This window comes from Pristiophorus japonicus, chromosome 3 (assembly GCF_044704955.1).
Source record: "Pristiophorus japonicus isolate sPriJap1 chromosome 3, sPriJap1.hap1, whole genome shotgun sequence".
Classification (NCBI taxonomy): domain Eukaryota; kingdom Metazoa; phylum Chordata; class Chondrichthyes; family Pristiophoridae; genus Pristiophorus; species Pristiophorus japonicus.
The window spans coordinates 24,151,367-24,176,385 of record NC_091979.1 but is presented as its reverse complement, the minus strand read 5'-3'; the positions used below and the strand labels follow the sequence as shown (position 1 = coordinate 24,176,385).

The 25,019-nt window shown below is 44.5% G+C and overlaps 1 protein-coding gene across 4 annotated transcripts in view; it reads right to left on the bottom strand.

Moving 5' to 3' along the window:
- Nucleotides 1-377: 377 nt before the first annotated feature.
- Nucleotides 378-25,019, bottom strand: part of sec22a (SEC22 homolog A, vesicle trafficking protein) — an 89,250-nt gene continuing 64,608 nt past the window's right edge. For all 4 annotated transcript variants that reach the window (XM_070875259.1, XM_070875260.1, XM_070875257.1 and 1 more), the window contains 2 exons: nucleotides 8,563-8,628; nucleotides 378-7,032 (listed from right to left, as the gene is read on the bottom strand). In XM_070875259.1, coding sequence (XP_070731360.1) covers nucleotides 6,832-7,032; nucleotides 8,563-8,628 — 267 coding nt within the window. In that variant the 3' untranslated portion in view covers nucleotides 378-6,831. The remainder of the gene's footprint in view (nucleotides 7,033-8,562; nucleotides 8,629-25,019) is intronic.

Below are 25,019 nucleotides of genomic sequence, written 5' to 3'. Positions count from 1 at the left end.
CAGACCTTTTGTAGGTGTAGAACTGATACCTCGCCATCAGAACGCTTTCCTTCGAGTTCAAATGCTCTCGGACCAGTGTGCACAAATCATTATACGATTTCTCTGAGGGTTTCGCTGAAGTGAGCAGATTCTTCATGAGGCCATACGTTGGTGCCCCACAGACGGTGAGGAGGATCGCCCTTCGTTTGGCAGCGCTCTCTTCCCTTCTAGCTCGTTGGCTACGAGGTATTGGTCGAGTTGCTCCACAAAGGTTTCCCAATTATCTCGCTCCTAGAATTTCTCCAGGATGCCCACTATTCTCTGCATCTTTAGGTTCGCTATCTGTATCTCGTCACCAGTTGTTATGCATGGAGAAAGAATCAGACTGAACACTGAGCTCAAAGTAATGTGTGACCGTAGTCTTTTATTTGCAGGTGTCCAGAGTGCCTCTCCAACCTGTGAGGCCTCCTTAAATACCTGTGCTCGCATGGGATCCCTTGGTACTCCAGGGGATGAGCCCTCTGGTGGCTGTACAGCGTAAATACAAGTTTACATATATAACAGAGAGGATTTGGAGTTGAAAACTCAACTCGGGGTTGAATTGGATGCCCATGTTTCAAACAGTCTGGTTCAACTTGAGACAGTGATTTTGTGTGTGTGTGTGTGTGGCGGGGGGGCTGGAATCAGTAGCAAGGGTATGAAATTTGTGGTAGGAACTGATGACAATGGCTTCAGTCTTCCCTATTTTTAACTGGAGGAAATTGCAGCTGACTGCATGTCGGACAAGCAGTTGGACAATACAGAGGCAGTGTAGGATTCGAGAGAGGAGGCGGCGAGGTAGAGCTAACTGACCACGAGACTGTGGATGATGTACTCCAGCATGTAGATGATAAATGAGATGGGGAGGACCAAGAATAGATGCTCGAGAGACACTAGAGGAGATGATGCAGGGTTGTGAAGAGAACATAAGAAGTAAGAGCAGGAGTAGGCCATACAGCCCCTCAAGCTTGCTCTGCCATTTAATACGATCTTGACAGATCCGATCATGGACTCAGGTCTACTTTCCCGCCCGTTCCCCATAATCCCTTATCGGTTAAGAAACTGTCTATCTCTGAATTAAATTTATTTAATGTCCCAGCTTCCACAGCTCTCCGTGGCAGCGAATTCCACAGATCCACAACCCTCTGAGAAAATAAATTTCTCATCAGTTTTAAATGGACGGCCCCTTATTCTAAGATTATGCCCCCTAGTTCCAGTCTCCCCCATCAGTGGAAACATTCTCTCTGCATCCACCTTGTCAAGCCCCCTCATAATTGTACACGTTTCGATAAGATCACCTCTCATTCTTCTGAATTCCAATGAATAGAGGCCCAACCTACTCAACCTTTCCTCATAAGTCAACCCCTCATAACTGGAATCAATCTAGTGAACCTTCTCTGAACTGCCTTCAAAGCAAGTATATCCTTTCGTAAATATAGAAACCAAAACTGCATGCAGTATTCCATGTGTGGCCTCACCCATACCCTGTATAACTGTAGCAAGACTTTCGTGCCTTTATACTGCATCCCCTTTGCAATAAAGGCCAAAATTCCCTTGGCCTTCCTGATCACTTGCTATAGCTGCATACTAACCTTTTGTGTTTCATGCACAAGTACCCCCAGGTCCCGCTGAACTGCAGCACTTTGCAATCTTTGTCCATTTAAATAATAACTTGCTCTTTGATTTTTTACTGCCGAAGTGCATGACCTCACACTTTCCAACGTTATACTCCATCTGCCAAATTTTTGCCCACTCGCTTAGCCTGTCTATGTCCTTTTGCAGATTTTTTGTGTCCTCCTCACACATTGCTTTTCCTCCCATCTTTGTATCATCGGCAAACTTGGCTACGTTACACTCGGTCCCTTCTTGCAAGTCGTGAATATAGATTGTAAATAGTTGGGTTCCAGCACTGATCCCTGCGACACCCCACCAGTTACTGATCGCCAACCCGAGAATGAACCATTTATTCCGACTCTCTGTTTTCTGTTCGTTAGCCAATCCTCTATTCATGCTAATATATTACCCCCAACCCCGTGAACCTTTAACTTATGCAATAAGAGAAGCCATTACTGGAGATGATCTGGCTACGATTGAATAGGTAAGAGTGGAAACAAGTGAGGACAAACCATTGAGCTGAACAGTGGAAAAGCATCGGAGGGGGATGCTGTGATCATCTGAGTCAAAGGCTGCAGAGAGTTCGTGGAGGATGGGCAATAGTGCACAGTGGTCACATTTGTGATTTTGATTAGGGCCGTTTCAGTGCGGTGTCAGGGACAGAAACCTGATTAAGATAGTGGGAACAATAATTTACAAGAGTAATTAGATAGGAAAACTATAGATATGGATGTAGTACTGAAAGATTTGGTGAAACTCAAGAGCAAAAGGCACTGGGGTCTAATGGCATGCATCCTAGAATACTGCGGACAGAGAAAATAGCAAAGGCACAATCTTTCAGAAACCCAAATGGTCTAATCCTGCTCCTATTTCTTATATGGCAGTTGTGCCAGAGAACTGCAGGGATGCCAATTTGACATGTCTATTCACAACCAAGCATCTATAGATATTTCATAAAGACAGACTTGCGTTTGTATAGCACCTTTCACGACCACCGGACGTCCCAAAGCGTTTTACAGCCAATGAAGTACTTTTGGAGTGTAGTCACTGTTTGTAATGTGGGAAACGTGGCAGCTAATTGGTGCACAGCAAGATCCCACAAACAGCAATGTGATAATGACCAGATAATTTGTTTTTGTTATGTTGAGGGATAAATTTTGGCCAGGACACCAGGGAGACGATCCCTGCTCCTCTTGAAAATAGTGCCATGGGATCTTTTACGTCCACCTGAGGGGGCAGACGGGGCCCGGTTTAACATCTCATGCGAAAGACGGGTGAATTAGCTTCCAGAAGTCATAATATAGGATAAAATGAATACTCACCCAGCAAGACATGCGCTAATTAAAGATAACCAAAATTCACTTGTACAAGTATCTGACAAATGTAAGAGTTATTTGAGGAAATAATGCAGTGTATTGATAAAGGAAATGCCATGGATGTTGTGTATATGGATTTTTCAAAAGACATTTTATCAGGTGCCAAGTAAGAGGAGTGTTGATAAAATGAAAGTGCACGGTATTAAAAGGAGTATGGCCACATGGATAAAAAGTTGGATAAAGGACAGAAAGAGAGCGTAGTGGTTAATGGATGTTTTCCAGACTGAATGAATATAAACAATTGTGTGCCCCAGGAGTCAGTAAAGGGGCCATTGATCATACTATGCTTTGTATAAAAATGGGGAGTATGGCTAACTATAAAAAGGACTGTATGTGACATCATAGACAAGTTAGTACATTGTGCAAATTGATTATCAGATTAAATTTAGGGTGGAGAAATGGGAGGTCATATATTTTAGGAGGAATAATGAGCGGGTAAAATGGTCAAACTTTAAAAGGAGTTGGGCAGGTTCAGATACACAAATCGTTAAAAGTGGGCGGACAAGTTGATAAAACTGATTTTTAAAAATGCATATGCTTTTATAAATAATAAGATACAGCACAAAAACGAAGAGGGAATGCTAAACCTATACAAATCAATGGACAGGCCGCACGATAGAACAGGGACCTTATTTTAGGAAGGATGCCAAGAGATTAACAACTTGCATTTATAGAGTGCCTTTAACATAGCAAAACGTTCCAAGGGACATTACCTAAAAACTGCTGACACTGAGCCATGTAATGAAATATTAGGGAAGTTGAGCAAGGAGGAAAGGAGGAAAGATAGAGAGGCGGAGAGGCTTAAGATGACTAAGATGAGCTCAAGGAGGCTTTTGCTACAGAGGAGAGACCGGAGAAACTGAGGCCTCCTTCTGTGCTTTATAATCTTACGATTCTATAAGAGAAAGGATAACTTTCTGAGGAGACAACACTTTGTTTGAACATTTTGTCTTTTCAGATGCTATGTGACTTACGTATTTCCAGCACTTTGTTCTTATTTCCTAAATCATTTTTTTTTTAAAACCACATGTAATTAGGTTGGATTTACTCAATGTGTAATTACTCTGAAAAATGTTCCCCGGGGTTCGGAAGAATCGCAGTGAATTTGGATCAGATCCACAAACTATTTTTCTTAACTCATTCTGGATGTTGGAATTTGAAATGCCTTTGTATGCATCACTGATTTCACTTGCGTCAATCACGAATGTGTTCCAAATGTGCATTGCATTCTTACCAGCTCACTGAACAGATCAATGTTGTAGTTGGGGAACCAAACTTTGTTGTTCTTCTGTTAGTGTTTATGATGTTTCAGATGCAATTCAAAATAGACAGACAGAAACTAAAATTCTGCCAGCATATATTCACACATCCATGAATTTGACATTCGAGCGAAACCACCCCCCCCACCCCGGTCTTTCGGTCAAGGCTGAGATAGCAGCAAAATCAGTCACAAGCCATGAGAGTCAATTGAGTGGAATGGCAAAGTTTCTGTGGGGCAAGGTGCACGTACCAGCCCTTGCCCCACACAAGATGATCTGGGAACGCCTGTGAAAGCGGGCAGCCCAAGCTGTAGCGACAGCAGTGAGGTAAGTAATGCCCACCTCAGATAAGTGTGATTGTTTTTTTTTGCCATTTATGTTGTGGGTGGTAGCGAGTTACTTATTGGGAATGTTTTTGATGTTTTTATTTTCTCCCCAGGCCTCTCTTAGAGCGCTCCTAGGCTGGCTCTTTAGCTCGGGATTTTCGCTTGCTCTGCCGGCCTAGTGCCCTAATGGAGGTATGCAACACATCCCTTAGCACTCCGCCCCACATTCAGGCCCAATTTTCCTGACTGAGGCGCAAACTGTTCCCGGAATGAGCAAAGCCGAAAATCCAGCCCATTAACTATAACTCTTGCATCAGAACAGTGTGCTTGTATACTAAATCCTTTACTGCAACATGACATCCTGATTAACAAATATGCAGCAGTTGTTTCCTTGTTATATCTTATTTCTTCCAATTATATTTGGGTGTTACCCTCTCCTAGCACTAAAGCAGCTGTTGCTCAACATATTGCTTTCTTTAATTGGGACAGTGGGCAACTAAACTGCAGGCCTACCCATGACTTCCAACTCCAAATGGAGAAAACGGGCAGCAGAAAGATCAAGGAAACAGCGGGGCCTAAAGCTGGTTAGGGTAGAACTGTACTTGCTTAAAACCCATTACGTCGCTACCCTTTGCTAGTCCTGACAAAGGGTCATCGATCTGAAATGATAACTCTGTTTCTCTCTCTCCACAGATGCTTCCTGACCTACCGACTACTTCCAGGAGTTTGTGTTTCTATTTAGGAAGTGTGTATATAATTTTGGGCTGGATACAATGAGAGAAATCTGCATGGCTTTGTTATTTCTTTGGGTGGGAAGGTGGGGAATAGCTATTCCATAGGAGCTGCCACACAGATTGGAGGTTTTGTCAAATGTAGAAGGAGAAATGTATTTTGTACTGGAGAAAGCATTTGGGATCACTAGTTTCTCTAAATATATACATTACATATTTTATTTCTTACCAATCTTCTACAAAAGGTTGGAACATATTCACCTACTGTATATAGACATTTGAGTATATTATACTTTTCGTGAAAAAGCATATGTCTCGGCCCCAATTATGAAAACCTGATCGGAAAAGTATTTAGATCCCGACAGGCAGCACAGTGACACAAGTGTGTGGGTGTAGCAAGGTGCCGTGCCATGGACTGGGAGAGAGAAGATTCATCCTCGCGATTGCTCACAAACTGGAAAATTCCCAAACTTGGGGAAGGCCAATCTCGGAACAAAGGCTAGATTCTTCCCAACTGCACGTCAGCGGAAAATAAAAATCATGGGGCCCAGAAAACGCTTGCACTCGCTCTCTTATCAGGCAATTACAGAACAACAGTGCTGGCAAGGAGGCCCATGTGCCTCCGGGGATTTGGTGGACAGGAGGAAGAGGTGGAAATAAAGGGAGCATTAAGGTAGCAGAGCTGCCAGCATCCACAGAGTCGTACCTCAAGTACGAAAGACTGCCTTCCCGAAAAGGAGAGAAACAAACTTGAAACAAAAGAAAAGAAAAGGAAGAAGTCTCACACCAGTTCAATCTAAAACATTGAAACGTCGTGGAAAACCAGGCGGTCAGAGCTGTCGCGGTGGCAGTAAGTGCAGCAAGTAATGAATGAGGTACGCGTGATTGTTTTGTTTATTTTTGCGATTTATCCTAATGTGGGGTGGTCAAGGTATTGGGAATGTTTTTTTGTGCCGATTTTTTTTCTCCTTCAAGCAATCGTCTCTTAGGGCGCTCCGAGGCTGGCCCTTTAGCTTGGGATTTTCAGTCGGTCAGCCGGTCTAGCGCCCTAAAAGGTGTGTGCAACGCCTCCTTTAGCGCTGTGCTTCACACTCGGGGGCCCAGCTGAAGATGCAAACTTTACCGCTCCGCCGTCATTACCGCCCCAAAAATGACCAGAACTGAAAATCCAGTCCAAAGAACCAACATAATAGCCAGCATTTTTCTCGTCCCGTGTCCGAACAGGTGGACTCTCATAGATACATTGCAGCAGTGACACATTAAGAAACTGACAGCAGAAATTCATCCTCACAATTTTGATTAGTAGCTTTCAGTTTAAGTGGCAGCTTTTTGCCACAATATTTCTGAAGAACTCAAAAACATTTTGCCCTATTTGCCATATTAAATGTAATCGTCCTTTTTTTTTAAATTAAAAAAAGATTTCTTCGTCCCAGTCCATCCCATGCTTCCCGCAGAAATCACAAATCACAAATCCTCTCAAACAGGCGCGTTGTATAGTCACAGACCCTCAGACGTTGTAGTCGGGGGCCTTTCCCTGCGGCTGCCTCAGCCGCGTCTGCAGGGTAGCAAATGCTGCCACCGCTACGTGAAACAGAATCTGCCAGGTATTGCGGAGTTCGTGCAGGTACAGGTTACACAGGCAGACTAAACCGAACATCAGGAACGATTTCAAATCTCGCCGGCCACTGTAGCATCCCAGCAGGTAACACTGAAAGAAAATGGGAGATTGCAACAAAAAAAAAAACACATTTTAGAGGATACAATTCTGAGCAAAATCCTCATCATCATCATAGGCAGTCCCTCGGAATCGAGGAAGACTTGCTTCTACTCCTAAAGTGAGTTCTTAGGTGACTGAACAGTCCAATACGTGAACCACAGTCTCTGTCACAGGTGGGACAGACAGCGGTTGAAGGAAAGGGTGGGTGGGGAGTCTGGTTTGCCGCACGCTCCTTCCGCTGCCTGCGCTTGTTTTCTGCATGCTCTCGGCGATGAGACGCGAGGTGCTCAGCGCCCTCCCGGATGCACTTCCTCTACTTAGGGCGGTCTTTGGCCATGGACTCACAGATGTCAGTGGGGATATTGCATTTTATCAGGGAGGCTTTGAGGGTGTCCTTGTAACGTTTCCGCTGCCCACCTTTGGCTTGTTTACCGTGAAGGAGTTCCGAGTAGAGCGCTTGCTTTGGGAGTCTCGTGTCTGGCATGTGAACTACGTGGCCTGCCCAGCGGAGCTGATCAAGTGTGGTCAGTGCTTCAATGCTGGGGATGTTGGCCTGTTGCAACAGCAGAGCTCATCTCGACATTTGCAGAATTTTACATGTTTCAATGAGATCATCTCTTATTCTTCTAAACTCCAGAGAGTATAGGCCCATTCTGCTCAATCTCTCCTCATAGGACAACCCTCTCGTCCCAGGAATCAATCTAGTGACCCTTCATTGCACTGCCTCTAAGGCAGGTATATGTTTTTTCAGATAAGGAGATCAAACTTGTGCTCCAGGTGTGATCTCATCAAAGCCCTGTACAATTGTAGCAAGTTGAGGATTCTTGGCTCTCAGCTCAGCCAACCTGCACCTAAATGCTCTGGTTGTGGCTATCAATAAGTGGGGTGCATCATTATGGCAGGTGTGTGCAAGGGAAGCCACTTTTGGTCTTTATGGTAACAAGAACTTGTGTTAAAAGACTTGGACGTCTCAAAGCGCTTTACATCCAGTCATTTTTTGGAGTGTAGTCACTGTTGTAATGTGGGAAACACGGCAGCCAATTTGCGCACAATCAAACTCCCACAAACAGCAATGTGATAATGACCAGATAATCTGTTTTTTTGTTATACTGATTGAGGGATAAATATTAGCCAGTGCATTGGCTAGCTCCCCTGCTCTTCTTCGAAATAGTGCCATGGGATCTTTTACGTCCACCTGAGAGAGCAGACGGGGCCTCGGTATAACATCTCATCTGAAAGACGGCACCTCCGAAATTGCAGCACTCCCTCAGCACTGCACTGGCGTGTCAGCCTAGATTTGTGCGCTCAAGTTTCTGGAGTGGGACTTGAACCCACGACGGTCTGACTCAGAGGCGAGTGTGCTGCCCACTGAGCCACAGCCGACATGTTAGTCAATAAAACACATTTTAGCGGAGGGGATTTCGCAGCTGTTTGGTTTGGAGACTCAAACACAACGATGTGTTTCCACACGCATCCCCCCCAATAAATCTGCCTGAAATCGCTCGACGAGCGGGAACCTACCTGATACAAACATGCAGCAGTACCGATGAAAAACACAGCCACATTGTTCAGTTCCTCCTCATCATCCTGTTTGATTTAAAAACAAGAGTTATTCAAATTGGGGAGGAGCACAGAAAATAAGATTCCATCCTTCAAACTGCAGCATCCACATCACAGGTTCTTCCAACTACTGAACAATCCAGCAGCTCAGTTAATATCAATGCTCAGATTAATATTCAAGCCTCGTTTGTTTGCTGAATTTTATATTTCTTGATGGGACGAACCAAAACAAGGAGCAAAGGTACCAGCTGTCAAAACTAGTTATATTAGTTGTACAGGGCCTTGGTGAGACCACACCTTGAGTATTGTGTGCAGCTTTGGTCTCCTAGTCTGAGGAAGGACATTCTTGCTGTTGAGGGAGTGCAGCGAAGGTTCACCAGACTGATTCATGGAATGGCAGAACTGACATATGAAGAAAGACTGGATCGACTAGGCTTATATTCACTGGAATTTAGAAGAATGAGAGGGGATCTCATAGAAGCATATAAAATTCTGACGGGATTGGACAGGTTAGATGCAGGAAGAATGTTCCCGATGTTGGGGAAGTCCAGAACCAGGGATCACAGTCTAAGGATAAGGGGTAAGCCATTTAGGACCGAGATAAGGAGAAACTTTTTCACCCAGAGAATTGTGAACCTGTGGAATTCTCTACCACAGAAAGTTGTTGAGGCCAGTTCGTTGCATATATTCAAAAGGGAGTTAGATGTGGCCCTTACGGCTAAAGGGATCAGGGGGTATGGCGAGAAGGCAGGAGTGGGGTACTGAAGTTGCATGATCAGCCATGATCATATTGAATGGTGGTGCAGGCTCGAAGGGCTGAATAGCCTGCTCCTGCTCCTATTTTCTATGTTTCTATGTTTATTTCAGTATGACTGAAGCATTGCTTAAATTAAAAAAGAATGCAAGTGAGGGGAAACTGTTGGGTTAGTATGGGTGCCCTTTTACTCTCAGTTCGAATCTGGTCCAGGTTGATGGAACGGAAGCTGTCTCTCAGTTGGCTCCAAGGATCCGACGTCAAGCACCTCGGCTCTTCGATTGGACATGAACCCACAACAAAAGTATCCCCAATTCCCAAATAAACTGGAAACCACACTCTGAAAGTCTGCGAGGAGACAAGTGTGAGAAGCAGAAAAGTTAGGATGTTGCAGTAAGGAGGCACCCTTCTGAAGCTAGGGGAAGAGTAGAGACGTTTCTCCTCAGCTGGCTTCCCTGACCGTTGAGTGCTTGGCGCTGACACGGTGTCGTGAATTGGAAGTGTTGCATGCAAAAAAAAATCATGAGAATCAAAAACAAAATGACAATTAAACCATAGGTTCAATGATCACCTCCCAAACCTGCGACCTCTACCACCTAGAAGGACAAGGGCAACAGATGCATGGGAACACCATCACCTCCAAGTTCTCCTCCAAGCCACACACTATCCTGACTTAGAAATATAACGGCTGTTCCTTCATTGTCGCTGGGTCAAAATCCTGGAACTCCCTCCCTAACCGCACTGTGGGAGAATCTTCACCACACGGAGTGCAGCGGTTCAAGATGGTGGATAACCATCAAGGGCAATTAGGGATGGGCAATAAATGGGGGCTGTCATGTATATAACCTTTATGTAACTGTAACCTTCATGTAACAACACTGCATACTGTATACACCTAAGAAATGCACACCTTGACCACAGGGGGTGAACTTGTGGGAGACACTCCTCACCTGGTCATCCAGGTATATAAAGGGTGGTCCCACGCAGGTTCATCACTTCTTGGTCCTGTGAATAAAGGTTCGGGTCACAAAGTGATCTTGTCTGCAGAATGTGCCTCGTGTGAATTTATAGTAGTGTGTAAGGACACTACACTGGCCTTGCCAGCGACGCCCACATCCCAGAAACAAATTTTTAAAAATTAAATATCTTTAAAGTAGCTCTCCTACTGTCCAACATGTATTTGTATTGTTGTACAAAACCACCCCGAGGTCCTGGGTTAGATTCCTGGTCTCTGCTGAGCTTTCTAGAGCAGCAGCTGGCTGTGTGGGGTGGGGGTCCTACAATAGCCCTCAAATGCCCTTGGGCTAATGAGGCAAAGAATTCAGCCAGAATTCCAGCTTCTGATCTGCTTCCAGCGACCCCTGCTAAACGTATTCAGGCAGGATCAGGCTCGCCTCCCAAGATCCTCCATGAACTGCCGGTACTCCTCAGTTAGATTGGTGGGTTAAAAACCACCATGTGAGTGAGGCACAAGGGCAGCTGGTGCCAGGGGAACTGCATCTCGGCAATAGTCACTGGCGTCTAGAGAATAGCAGAAAACTGGTAAAATAAACCCGCTACAGCAACAAATAATGCGCACATGGTACATCATTCCAGCAGAGGGCCATCTGACACCACAGCCTATTCAAATCACCATTCACCTGCACAAAAAAATCTTGAAATGCTTTAACTGTCTGAGTGAGTGAAACCATTACAGGTTATATTACATTAGTCTTAATAATTGATCTGGTTTTCGCTAATAGTTTTAAATTCCAATAAATAGGAAATAGATTACTTGCATCCTTTGAAGATTGCGAAAGTAAACTATTAAATGTGCATAAAAAAATACTTGCATTTATATCATCATCGTACTTGCATTTATATAGCGCCTTTCATGACCATCAGACGTTCCAAAGCACTTTACAGCCAATGAGGTACTCTTTTGAAGTAAGTCACTGTTGTAATGTAGAAAATGCGGTTGCCAATCAGTGCACAGCAAGTTCCCACAAACAGCAATGCGCTAAAAGCCAAATAATGTGTTTAAGGGATATTTCCTGAGGGATAAATATTGGCTAGGACACCGGGGATAACTCTTCTGCTCTTCTTCGAAATATAGCCACGGGATCTTTTACATCCACCCGAGGGCAGACGGGGCCTCGGTTTAACGTCTCATCTCTGCCAGCCTAGATTTCTGTGCTTGAATCTCTGGACTGGGACTTGAACCCACAACCTTCTGACTGAGAGACGGCTGACACAATGAAAATACAAGATTTCAGAGTGACATGAAAATGCAGAATGTTTTATAGATTGCGAGAACAGCAGCAGATGAATTTGTGCAGTTTTCCGACAACTGTGTAACACTGAATAAAGAGTCTAAGTTTGGTGAAGCAGCCCGAGTGCGCAGGGCAACAACATACCAGGTAGCAGCGTGCTGCAGTTTGACAGGCTTGTGTGCAAGTAATTTTTTTTACACATGGAAAAGTCTGGATTTCAGTGAGGAAGACCTTGGGGGTGTGAGCGGTGGCACTGAGCCAAACACTTTCTTACTGTGAAGAAATGAAAACAACTGCTGGCAAATCTTTCTCGTGGACCTGTCGAGTGGCCAGTTACAATGGCAAGTCAAGGACTCTATGTTTGGCTGCAATCCCGGCCAGGGGATTAGAGCGTAGAACGAGGACATGTGGAAGAGAAAGTGACAACTGTTCTGTTGGCAAAACTCTCACCCAATCCATTGGTTGCCCCCACATTTGTGCTGCAGAATGAACAATTTTTCTGGCACACATGTAATTTTTACTCCATGGGATACGAAAAGGCCATTCAGTCCGTCAAGCGCACATCTCCTACGGCCGCACAGAATCTACTCAGTCAAGAAATCTGTTCCACCCATTTAATCTCACGACGGAAAGTACAGTGTAAAGAATTCTGAAATAATTCATGCAAACTTCCAGACAATCTGTACATCGCCATTAGCACAGGAATAATGGTGCTCCATGGATCATTTGGTCATCGCAATCTACAGTTACAGACTTTAGACCACTTCTCAACTAACAATTAAATACAAAATGTCACTTAACCTCATGCTTCACTGACAAAATAAATCATTAATGAGTTGAATCTAAGAAAGAAAGACTTGCATTTATATAGCATCTTTCACAACCTCAGGATGTCCCAAAACACTTTACAGCCAATGAAGTACTTTTGAAGTGGTCACCGTTAATGTAGGAAACGGGGAATCCAAGTTATGCACAGCAAGCTCCCACGAACAACAACGTGATGATGACCAGAAAATCTGTTTTCTTTTTAAAAGTGATGTTGGTTGAGGGATAAATATTGGCCAGGACACCCTGTTCTTTATCGAACAGTGCAATGGGACCCTTTACATCCACCTGAGAGAGCAGACAAGGCTTTGGTTTAATGTAATTGTCTGAAAGACAGCACCTCCGGCAACACTCCCTCAGTACTGGCACTGGGAGAGTCAGCCTAGATTGTGTGTACAAGTCTCTGGAGTGGGTCTTGAACCCATAACCTTCTGACTCAGAAGCACTAAGCTCATGCTGCATCTGCAGAACACATCCCAGGCATGTAAATTATGCACCAAGCTTGACTCAGTAGCTCACTTTCCAATAAACCACAAGTCCTATTGTATACCATGGTTCGGAGAGTCGGAGGAAGAGAATAAACCTTAAAAGGAACTAGAACCATTTTTTCTGAAGTTTGTTCACCTTTCCTATGACTTTGAAGGTTAGAAAACAGCAAAGAAAAATCACCTAATATACTGTGACCTTCTATTGCAGAAAATCAGAGATATTTTTAGATGGGTCACACTGTAAACCCCATGTGCAGTGCTGAAATCCTCACAGAAGACAAGAGATGTCAGCTACAGAAGAAAATAAAGCTAAAATGGTCCTCTTTGCCCAGAACTATAATCTCAAAATGTTCTATCTTGTTTTCACCATTTCCTCCTCCGGCTCCACACTAGTTGATTGGATGCTTCATAAGAACATAAGAAATAGGAGCAGGAGTAGGCCATATGGCCCCTCGAGCCTGCTCTGCCATTCAATACGATCATGGCTGATCCGATCATGGATTCAGGTCCACTTCCCTGCCCGCTCCCCATAATCCCTTATTCCCTTATCGGTTAAAAAACTGTCCACCTCTGTCTTAAATGTATTCAATGTCTCGGCTTCCACAGCACTCTGAGGCAGCGAATTCCACAGATTTACAACCCTCAGAAAAAATTCCTCCTCATCTCAGTTTTAAATGGCGGCCCCTTATTCTAAAATTGTGTCCCCGAGTTCTAGTCTCCCCATCAGTGGAAAAATCCTCTCTGCATCCATCTTGTCAAGCCCCCCCATAATCTTATACGTTTCGATAAGATCACTTCTCATTTTTCTGAATTCCAGTGAGTAGAGGCCCACCCTCCTCTACCTTTGCTCATAAGTCAACCTCCTCATCTCCGGAATCAACTTAGTGAACCTTCTCTGAACTGCCTCCAAAGCAAGTATATCCTTGTGTAAATATGGAAACCAAAACTGCACGCAGTATTCCAGGTGTGGTCTCACCAATACCCTGTAAAACTGTAGCAAGACTTCCCTGCTTTTATACTCCATCCCCTTTGCAAGGTTTGTGGGACCTTGCTGTACATAATTAGCTGCTGCATTTCCCTATATTTACAAGGAGGGGGAGTCGGGGAGTGTCATCGGAGAGGCCTATAAAAGCCCAGCGACAGTGTCGAGAGGCAGTCGGAGGAGGAGGGAGTCGGGGAGCGTCGTCAGAGAGGCTACAAGGGCAGAAGGTAAACAAAGAAGTAAAAATAAATCAAAAGGTGACATCACAGCCAAGGGGGTAAGTGATTGGCTGGTGATTGGCGAGTAGTTTTACTTTTTCTTTTCTTTATCAGTAAGTAACCTTTAGCATTATTGTTGCCAAATTAAGTTAATCTAAGGGTTAAGTCATGGCAGGAGAGCTCGGACATGTGTTATGCTCCTCCTGTGCTACGTGGGAAGTCAGGGACGCTTCCAGTGTCCCTGATGACAACATGTGTGGGAAGTGCATCTGCCTGCAGCACCTGACAGACTGCATTGCGGCACTGGAGCTGCGGGTGGATTTACTCTGGAACATCCGCGATGCTGAGGATGACGTGAATAGCACGTTTAGTGAGTTGGTCTTACCGCAGGTAAAGGTTAGACAGCCAAATAGGGGATGGGTGACCAACAGGAAGAGCAGTCGAAGGAAAGTCCCCTGCGGTCATCCCCCTGCAAAACAGATACACCGCTTTGGGTACTGTTGAGGGGGATGACTCTTCAGGGGAGAGCAGCAGTAGCCAAGTTCATGGCACCGTGGGTGGCTCTGCTGCACAGGAGGGCAGGAAAAAAAGTGGGAGAGCTATAGTGATAGGGGATTCTATTGTAAGCGTTATAGACAGATGTTTCTGCGGCCGCAACCGAGACTCCAGGATGGTATGTTGCCTCCCTGGTGCAAGAATCAAGGATGTCCCGGAACAGGTACAGGACATTTTGAAGGGGGAGGGTAAACAGCCAGTTGTCGTGGTGCATATAGGTACCAACGATATAGGTAAAAAACGGGATGAGGTTTTACAAGATGAATTTAGGGAGCTCGGAGCTAAATTAAAAAGTAGGACCTCAAAAGTAGTCATCTCAGGATTGCTCCCAGTGCCAACTGCTAGTCAGAATAGAAATCGCAGGATAGCTCAGATGAATACGTGGCTTGAGGAGTGGTGCAGAAGGGAGGGATTCAAATTCCTGAGACATTGGAACTAGTTCTGGGGGAGGTGGGACCAGTACAAACTGGACTGTCTGCACCTGGGCAGGACTGGAACCAATGTCCTCGGGGGAGTGTTTGCTAGTGCTGTTGGGGAGGGGTTAAACCCAGGCAGGGGGATGGGAACCTATGCAGGGAGACAGAGGAAAGTAGAATGGGGGCAGAAGCAAAAGATAGAAAGAGGAAAAGTAAAAGTGGAGGACAGAGAAACCCAAGGCAAAAAGCAAAAAGGGCCACAATACAGCAAAATTCTAAAGGGGCAAAGGGTGTTAAAAAAATAAGCCTGAAGGTGTTGTGCCTCAATGCGAGGAGTATGCGCAATAAGGTGGACGAATTAACTGCGCAGATAGCAGTTAATGGATATGATGTAATTGGCATCACGGAGACATGGCTCCAGGGTGACCAAGGCTGGGAACTCAACATCCAGGGGTATTCAACATTTAGGAAGGATAGACTGAAAAGAAAAGGAGGTGGGGTGGCGTTGCTGGTTAAAGAGGAAATTAATGCAATAGTAAGGAAGGACATTAGCTTGGACGATGTGGAATCGGTATGGGTGGAGCTACGGAATACCAAAGGGCAGAAAACACTAGTGGGAGTTGTGTACAGACCACCAAACAGTAGTAGTGAGGTTGGGGACAGCAGCAAACAAGAAATTAGGGATGCGTGCAATAAAGGTACAGCAGTTATCATGGGCAACATTAATCTACATATTGATTGGGCTAACCAAACTGGTAGCAATGCGGTGGAGGAGGATTTCCTGGAGTGTATTAGGGATGGTTTTCTCGACCAATATGTCGAGGAGCCAACTAGAGGGCTGGCCATCTTAGACTGGGTGATGTGCAATAAGAAAGGACTAATTAGCAATCTTGTTGTGCGAGGTCCCTTGGGGAAGAGTGACCATAATATGGCAGAATTCTTTATTAAGATGGTGAGTGACACAGTTAATTCAGAGACTAGGGTCCTGAACTTAAGGAAAGGTAACTACGATGATATGTGACGTGAATTGGCTAGAATAGACTGGCGAGTGATACTTAAAAGGTTGACGGTGGATAGGCAATGGCGAACATTTAAAGATTACATGGATGAGCTTCAACAATTGTACATCCTTGTCTGAAGTAAAAATAAAACGGGGAAGATTGCTCAACCGTGGCTAACAAAGGAAATTAAGGATAGTGTTAAATCCAAGGAAGAGGCATATAAACTGGCCAGAAAAAGCAGCAAACCTGAGGACTGGGAGAATTTTGTAATACAGCAGAGGAGGACTAAAGGTTTAATTAGGAGGGGGGAAATAGAGTACGAGAGGAAGCTTGCTGGGAACATAAAAACTGACTGCAAAAGCTTCTATAGATGTGTGAAGAGAAAAAGATTAGTGAAGACAAATGTAGGTCCCTTGCAGTCAGATTCAGGTGAATTTATAATGGGGAACAAAGAAATGGCAGACCATTTAAACAAATACTTTGGTTCTGTCTTCACGAAGGAAAACACAAATAACCTTCCGGAAATACTAAGGGACCGAGGGTCTAGCGAGAAGGAGGAACTGAAGGAAATCCTTATTAGTCGGGAAATTGTGTTAGGGAAATTGATGGGATTGAAGGCCGATAAATCCCCAGGGCCTGATAAGTCTGCATCCCAGAGTACTTAAGGAAGTAGCCCTAAAAATAGTGGATGCATTGGTGATCATTTTCCAACAGTCTATCGACTGGATCAGTTCCTATGGACTGGAGGGCAGCTAATGTAACACCACTTTTTAAGAAGGGAGGGAGAGAGAAGGCGGGTAATTATAGACCGGTTAGTCTGACATCAGTAGTGGGGTAAATGTTGGAATCAATTATTAAAGATGAAACAGCAGCACATTTGGAAAGCAGTGACGGGATCGGTCCAAGTCAGCATGGATTTATGAAAGGGAAATCATGATTGACAAATCTTCTGGAATTTTTTGAGGATGTAACTAGTAGAGTGGACAAGGGAGAACTGGTAGATGTGGTGTATGTGGACTTTCAAAAGGCTTTTGACAAGGTCCCACACAAGAGATTGGTGTGCAAAATTAAAGCAAATGGTATTGGGGGTAATGCACTGACGTGGATAGAGAACTAGTTGGCAGACAGGAAGCAGAGAGTCAGGATAAACGGGTCCTTTTCAGAATGGCAGGCAGTGACTAGTGGGGTGCTGCAGGGCTCAATGCTTGGAATCCAGCTATTTACAATATACATTAATGATTTGGATAAGAGAATTGAGTGTAATATCTCCAAGTTTGCAGATGACACTAAACTGGGTGGCGGTGTGAGCTGTGAGGAGGACGCTAAAAGGCTGCAGGGTGACTTGGACAGGTTAGGTGAGTGGGCAAATACATGGCAGATGCAGTATAATGTGGATAAATGTGAGGTTATCCACTTTGGTGGCAAAAACACAAATCTGAATGGTGGCAGATTAGGAAAAGGGGAGGTGTAACGAGACCTGGGTGTCATGGTACATCAGTCATTGAAAGTTGGCATGCAGGTACGGCAGGCGCTGAAGAAGGCAAATGGTATGTTGGCCTTCATAGCTAGGGGATTTGAGTATCGGAGCAGGGAGGTTTTACTGCAGTTGTACAGAGCCTTAGTGAGGCCTCACCTGGAATATTGTGTTCAGTTTTGGTCTCCTAATCTGAGGAAAGACGTTCTTGCTATTGAGGGAGTGCAGCAAAGGTTCACCAGACTGATTCCCGGGATGGCAGGACTGACATATGAGGAGAGACTGGATCGACTGGGCCTGTATTCACTGGAGTTTAGAAGGATGAGAGGGGATCTCATAGAAACATATAAAATTCTGACGGGACTAGACAGGTTCCCGATGTTGGGGAAGTCCAGAATCAGGGGACATAGTCTAAGGATAAGGGGTAAGCCATTTAGGACTGAGATGAGGAGAAACTTCTTCACTCAAGAGTGTTGTTAACCTGTGGAATTCTCTACCGCAGAGAGTTGTTGATGCCAGTTCATTGGATATATTCAAGTGGGAGTTAGGTATGGCCCTTACATCCAAAGGGATCAAGGGGTATGGAGAGAAAGCAGGAAATGGGTACTGAGGTGAATGATCAGCCATGATCTTATTGAATGGTGGTACAGGCTCAAAGGGACCGAATGGCCTACTCCTGCACATATTTTCTATGTTTCTATGTTACAAGTGACTATTTCAAAAGTATATTGGCTGTGAGGTGCTTTAGAATGTCCTGACGTCATAAATAAAAAGAATTTGAATTTAACTTTTTGCCAGTGCCACTATGAAGTCACACTGGCACTGGGAGGCCATTAAGGAGAATTCTGTGAATGCATTAGAGTGCATGCATGGGTCACACCTTTACTCTCTTCATGATGTGCACGGTCAGTGAAAACATGGCTTCTCTTTCACCCTTTGTGCAAACAGAGTGAATACTGCACCCACCGTTTGATACCAATAAAGATTAATGTAACTCAAGTGTCAGATTTACGAGGTTGTGGCTGGACTGGAGAATTTTAGCTGTGAGGAAAGATTGGATAGGCTGGGGTTGGTTTCTTTGGACAGAGGGGGCTGAGGGGAGACCTTATTGAGATGTATAAAATTATGAGCGGCCAAGATAGTGGATATGAAGCATCTATTTCCTTTAGCAGAGGGGTCAACAAGCAGGGGGAATAGATTTAAAGTAGTTGGTCGGAGGTTTAGAGGGGATTTGAGGGAAAATCTCTTCATCCAGAGGGTGGTGAGGGTCTGGAACTCACTGCCTGAAAGGGTGATAGAGGCAGAAACCCTTGCATTTAAAAATGCTTGGACGTGCACTCGAAGTGCCGCAACCTACAGGGCTGCGGACCAAGAGCTGGAAAGTGGGATTAGGCTGGGTAGGTCTTGGTCGGCCGGCACGGACACGATGGGTCGAAATGGCCGTCTTCCATGTTGTAAGTTTCTATGATTCTATGAAATATCAGACTTTAACTGATCAACATGTCTAGGTTATGTAATAATGGTTATCAAAACCTTCATGGGTCGTTCAATTCACAGTATCTTTACAGGAAATTAAACAGCAATTTAGCAGGCTGCAAAATGGGAATAGGTCATTCAGCCATAGGCTGAGATTAGACCATTCAGTCCATCCAGCCCTTCCTCCAGAGACCAACTGAACTATCCAACGCTTTCTATATTTTGAGGAAAGGTTCTGTAAAGCTGCTTTCATAATGCCATTGACAAAAAAAAGTAAATCAAACAAAATTCCAACTAGCCTTACATTTCACATTATTCGCCTTAGATCAGATGCTTTCTGTGGCATTATGTTCGAATGGTCCCACCCAACACTGAATCATCTCGAATCCTTACAACGCTGCCCCGAATCAGATACTGATGCAAGTTTTTATTTTAAAAGTGTTGGAGAGGCCACAGCATTAACTGTCTTCTGTTGGGGGTCTACTGAACATAGCTATGGCTCTGTGGAGAGGATTAATTTTTAAAAATTGTTCCAGTTCTAGTCTCACTTTAGGCTTGTTACTTTTATCATCTCATGTTTCAGTTGCGTGCTCGCACTCCCAAGTTGCTTCAATCCACTCCTTTCAGCATTTTAAAGATCTTTGATCGTAATGACTCTCAATCTTCTTTTCTGTACTTGAAACAAGTTCAGTTATATAAGTCGGTCTTCATAACTTAGAACACAGGGCCCTAAATCACCCGCGCCACTCCTCTGTGAAGCCTTTCCAACACATCAATATACTTTCGACGGCAAAACAACAGAGAGTAACCCAACTGTGGCCTCAGCAATTATGCATACAAGGTTAGAACAACTTGCTCAAACTCAATCAAATGCCCTCAAGATACATCAGTCTAGGAGTTGTACTTCATCCCTTTCATCCAGTTATGCCTGGCCCGTCCAATTAATGTCAAAATCTCCCATGTATCGCAGTATGACTTCCTGCAGCCTCAACTTACTTGCCTAAACAGCTCTTGTCATCTCTTAATCTCAAGTTGATGGCAGTTGCCAATTATTACTTTGTTGAACTATTCAAGACTTATATCTACTCAGATGGCTTCTGCCATCCCCCCTGCTGCTGTTGCATACACCCTTTCAATTGCTATTATGCTTTACCATTTATGCTATTGCTCTGTCCAAGTTTAACAGGTCTAGCTTTGCAAAACTGTACATCCATGTACTTCCACCTGTTGCCTATCCTCTGTGGAGAGCCAAGCTTTTGTAATACCAATGTCAATATTTTCAACATTTGGAGTACCTCCAACTCAAAGTTTATCCATAATTTTCTGCCCATTATTCCTAAACATTTAATCCTCTCCTTCATCTTGGATGCATGATTTGATGAGGAAGTTCCGGTTTGTTTGCTTTCCCCTCATATTTATGGCTTGACAACAATTTCCACAGGCAAACTAACTCTTTTATTGGCCAAAATCTGAGTGCTTATTGTCGGTTTGAACGGGCTAGCGTAGCTCACATCTAACAACTAACCCTGATCGCAGAAAACAGTTCAGTGGAAAATAATCTGGATACTAGACCTCTGCAAAGAGGCAAACATTACTGTCCAGATTCTATTTACAGAAAAGATATGCAGCAGTAGAAGGATTCACAAAATACCACACAGTACAACAATCAATTCTGCACTACGCATAAACTGGGCTGACTATTGTAAAAGTAGAGTAGGTAATTCTTTGAGTACTCAGCAAGATCTTTAGAACAATCAGTCTCTGTTGATATACATGCAAGATTCTTCATCTTCTGGGGTTCGAATTACCCCTTTTGCATAGAACGACAGTGAGTAGACAATGCAAGCCCTTAAATTATTAATCATGCTTTTTTCCCTCTGAAATTCAAGCACATTTCTTGAAAATGGTGTCACCCCTTAGCTTTGATTTTGGCATCAAAGCAACAATGATATCTCACCCATGGCAATGACACGAATCCTAAACCTCACTTTACAGCAATCATGGAACGTGAGGTACAGTACTGTAGTGGAGGAAAAAGTCTAGGTGCCTCAGAAGCTGGACTGATCCATGGCAGGTTGAGAATTTGAAGTCAGGAAAAGTGTCCGCGAAGCTGTCGGACTGTTGCTCAAACCCAAGTGGTTCTCCAACATCCTTTAGGGAATGAAATGGTATTTAATGCCGTGCACACCCAGCTTATGTGTGACTCCAGAACCACACCAATGTGGTTGACTTTTAACTGCCCTCTGAAGTGGCCTAGCAAGCCACTCAGTTACCAACACCTTCTCAGGACAACTATGGATGGGCAATAAATACCATCAAATCTTTTTAATCGGTTTCCCATAGATTAACTACTATAGTCTTCAGTATCTAGCAAAATGAGAGCAGCATCCATTTTAACCCAAGAAATTTGTCTTCCTTCTATCTCCAGAAATTGAGGGACATGGTGGGAAGGTGGATATGGGAGATTGATCCGTTAAAAAATGGGTCCAATGGCACTTTTATAGGTTTTGACATTCAACAACTTCTTTATACTGGTTAAAAATGTACTTCTATCTGTACCCTGAATATGGCCTCTTCTTATTTCTCAAACAGCTACAACTATTTTCTCATCTACGTTCACCCCTCCAAATCGAGGTTAAAAACCTTGTTGCTTTCTAATGGAGCAATCGTTACAAGTACATTTTATTTGCAAGTTTTAGTATTGCATGTACTTACTAAATGAATTTATTCAACAACTAGTAATCCCCTTCGGGCCTACTGTGGAAAGGTTGCATTTAAAACAGTCAAAATGTCAATACTTTTGTTTATATTGAATTCAGCCATCAAATAACATTCAATTGCATTGACATTGTTGATCCATTCACTTAGTACTAAAGCCAATATATTAACGAGGAATGAACGAACACAAGGGTCATGTCAAACAAGCTGATGGACTAAATTTGGGAGAACGGTTCTCACAATGTACATTAAATCCATCGCCCTGCAGCATAACACCGTGAACTATACCACACGGCCACTGCTTTTATGATTGTTTGGTACAGCATCACTTCTGCAAATTCACGCAGTTTGATCACAAGAGCTTTCGGTCACCCGCACGAGCCCAAAAGAACAAAACAAAAACAGAAAGCTGGATAACAACCACACGTAATGTTAAGTTTGAACAAATGACCAGGGATGACACGTACTGCAGCAGATCCTAGGGGCAGGAGTTCAGCCTTTGTGTTGATTAATGAACCACTTTGTTTTTGCAGTTTATGATTTTAGTTCCAAGGCACATTACAACTTTTTATAATGTGCTACTTTCTTGTTAACACACTAGGCTGGATTTTGACAGAACCACTTATTTCCTTGGAATCAAATGGAGATGATCACTCAACAAACTTGTGAAGTAATTGCATTAGAATTATTTAAACTTTCATGAGCACTCAATTGCAGATATTAGCTATTGCACCAGTCATCGCCTGGAGCGTGGGCAGATACAGCAGGGGCGGTGATAGACTGTGGAGGGATGTGATCGGGGCCCAGGAGAGGCACAAGTTCGGGGCCAGGGGCTCAGGGGCAGCAGGGACCAGCCCACACTGCAATATGTGCGCACACTAGGTCTGTGCGGCAGAGCAGGTCTCCAGTCGTCTTGGTTAACACTTGCCACTGGACCAAGACCTAGCTCTGTCAAGCCCGTGTAGTGGCTGGTGTATAACGGCCACCAAACGTTAAAAAAATCCACGCACAGGCATCTTCCACTCTTCAACATGTAGTTCGGGACCTGGAATATTAGATCCTTCATTGAAACACCTGTGAACTCATAACTTTTTTGGCGAGGAAGCAAGTCATCGGGGAGCGGGCGGGTAAGTGGAGCAGAGTCCACGGCCAGATCAGCCATGATCTTGTTGAATGGCGGAGCAGGCTCGAGGGGCTAGATGGCCTACTCCTGTTCCTAATTCTTATGTTCTTATGCTCATTTCGAGGGACTGCCTATGATGATGACTTCGTAAGGTGCATTACTTTGGCTCGAAACTTTCGAGAATCTCTCTCATCAGATCGTTCTTTTAGTCATCATCATCCCTTTCTATGTTCCCTGCCAAATACCTAGAAGGCAGGCACTGAACTTTGCCAACTCTACTCTGTATCTGCCCATTAACGCAAGAACAGCCTGGGTCGACTTGCCCTCATATTTTCCCTCCCTTCTCTCTGTAGACCACTACTTGTCACCTCCCGGACAAGACTGAAAATTCTTGTGCGGGGAGGAGAGGTTTTGGGGGGTCGGGGGGGCGGCGGCGGTGGGGAGTGCAAACTGGTGACAGAAGCCAGAATTTTGCCAGCAATCAGAGGGCGGGTTCGGGGGCGGGTCCGCTGTCAAAATAAGAAAGATTGACCAACTACCAGGTCTGCCTCCGCTTTACAGACCCGACACCAAACGGCGGGGGAAGCAATTGACGTCACTAACAGTTTGTTAAAAGGTATTTAAACAGCATTTTACCATGTACTTGCCATTTGTACAGCTTTTTCGCGAGGTTTACGGCGCTCGGGGATCACGTCAAGCAAGTAGGTCAGGTTTTCAATGACTTTCCATTCTTGTGAATAGGTGACAGCTGCAAAAGTGGTATAAAAGCTACCATTTCACAGCTGTTTACTTTCCAATCTTAGAAGCTGGAGCCTTTAAGATTTGGAAAACACTTTTGAGCTTTATGCAGTTTGAAAGTGTTTGGCTTGAACTCTTTATCCAGTGTCACCTCCTTGGAACAACCTATCTCACCACTGACAGATCGCTTCTGTCATCTCAACTTCAGCTGTCATATCTAACCATCAGCATTGGTGCCCTTGAAAACACATTAGTCCACAGAATTCCACCATGATCAGCCCCAACATCACCATCACCAGGCACACCAACAGCACCAACCTTCTCTGCAATCATCTGATGCTGCATAGGATACAGCATTCGACCACATTGCTGCCCGGGAGGCCAGGGATGGCTTCACTATGGTCTGATTTACTTCACTTGACGCTGTGTACCCTGGCTGCCACATGATGCGCCAGGTTAGCACCACCCCACACCAGCACCTTTAAGCATCCCTACAATGCCCAAGTCATTCCTTTCTCATTGATCACCATTGGGGGGGGGAGGGGACCGTTATGTCTCACTATTCACTGCAACTCACTAAGCCGCTTCCAAAGGTGCACACAAATCTGTCCAAGAAGGCAAAGTGTTGAAAAAAAAAGATTTCAATGTGTGACAACACATTAACAGAAACTTTACATAAACATTTGCTAAAAAAAAAAACAAGTTCTAACCTTGGTGTTGTTAGTTGGTAAGATTGGATTAGTATGAGGGTGTGTGTGAGGGATGGCTAGTGAGATGGGGAAGTGATAATGTAGATCGAGAGGGATGGGTGGAGGTGCAAGGTAAGTTGGTGTGAGTAAAGATGTGCAGGAGTAGGGTAGGAAAGGCAGAGTGACGGGGATGTTATGAGTGGCACAGCAGGATGAGGTTGAGTGTGGCTTTGCAGCAATGTTTTGTGATCTACTGAGATCACTGAAAGGTTTGTGCCACTGCAGCCAGCTCCTCCGGACGACATTCCTGCTTGTGTCCGCCTGTGCAATGTGCAACCAGGCCGTGTTGATCTCCTGGGGAGGTCGCTACTGCCCATTGGAAGGAAAGGGAACCTCCCTGCGAGCTGTGACTCCCTCCGTAAGCATCTGAAGGGAGTCATAGGAGAGCCTGGATTCAGCCGTGCGCCTCTGTGCAGTGCTCGTCAGTGTTTGCAACACCTCAATGCTGCAGAACACTGACAGAACAACTGTCAAAATTAATGTGGACATAGTCCCTTTAAGGAAACTGACTGATGACGCGTCATTAAATTACACCACCAGACCCTTTCCTTATAATTGTCTGGAACCTCGCAAGGCGTGCTTAACAAGCCCCATCAACAGAAAATGATTTTCACAGAGCAGGATGGATCCAGGAGCGGGGTTGCAACCG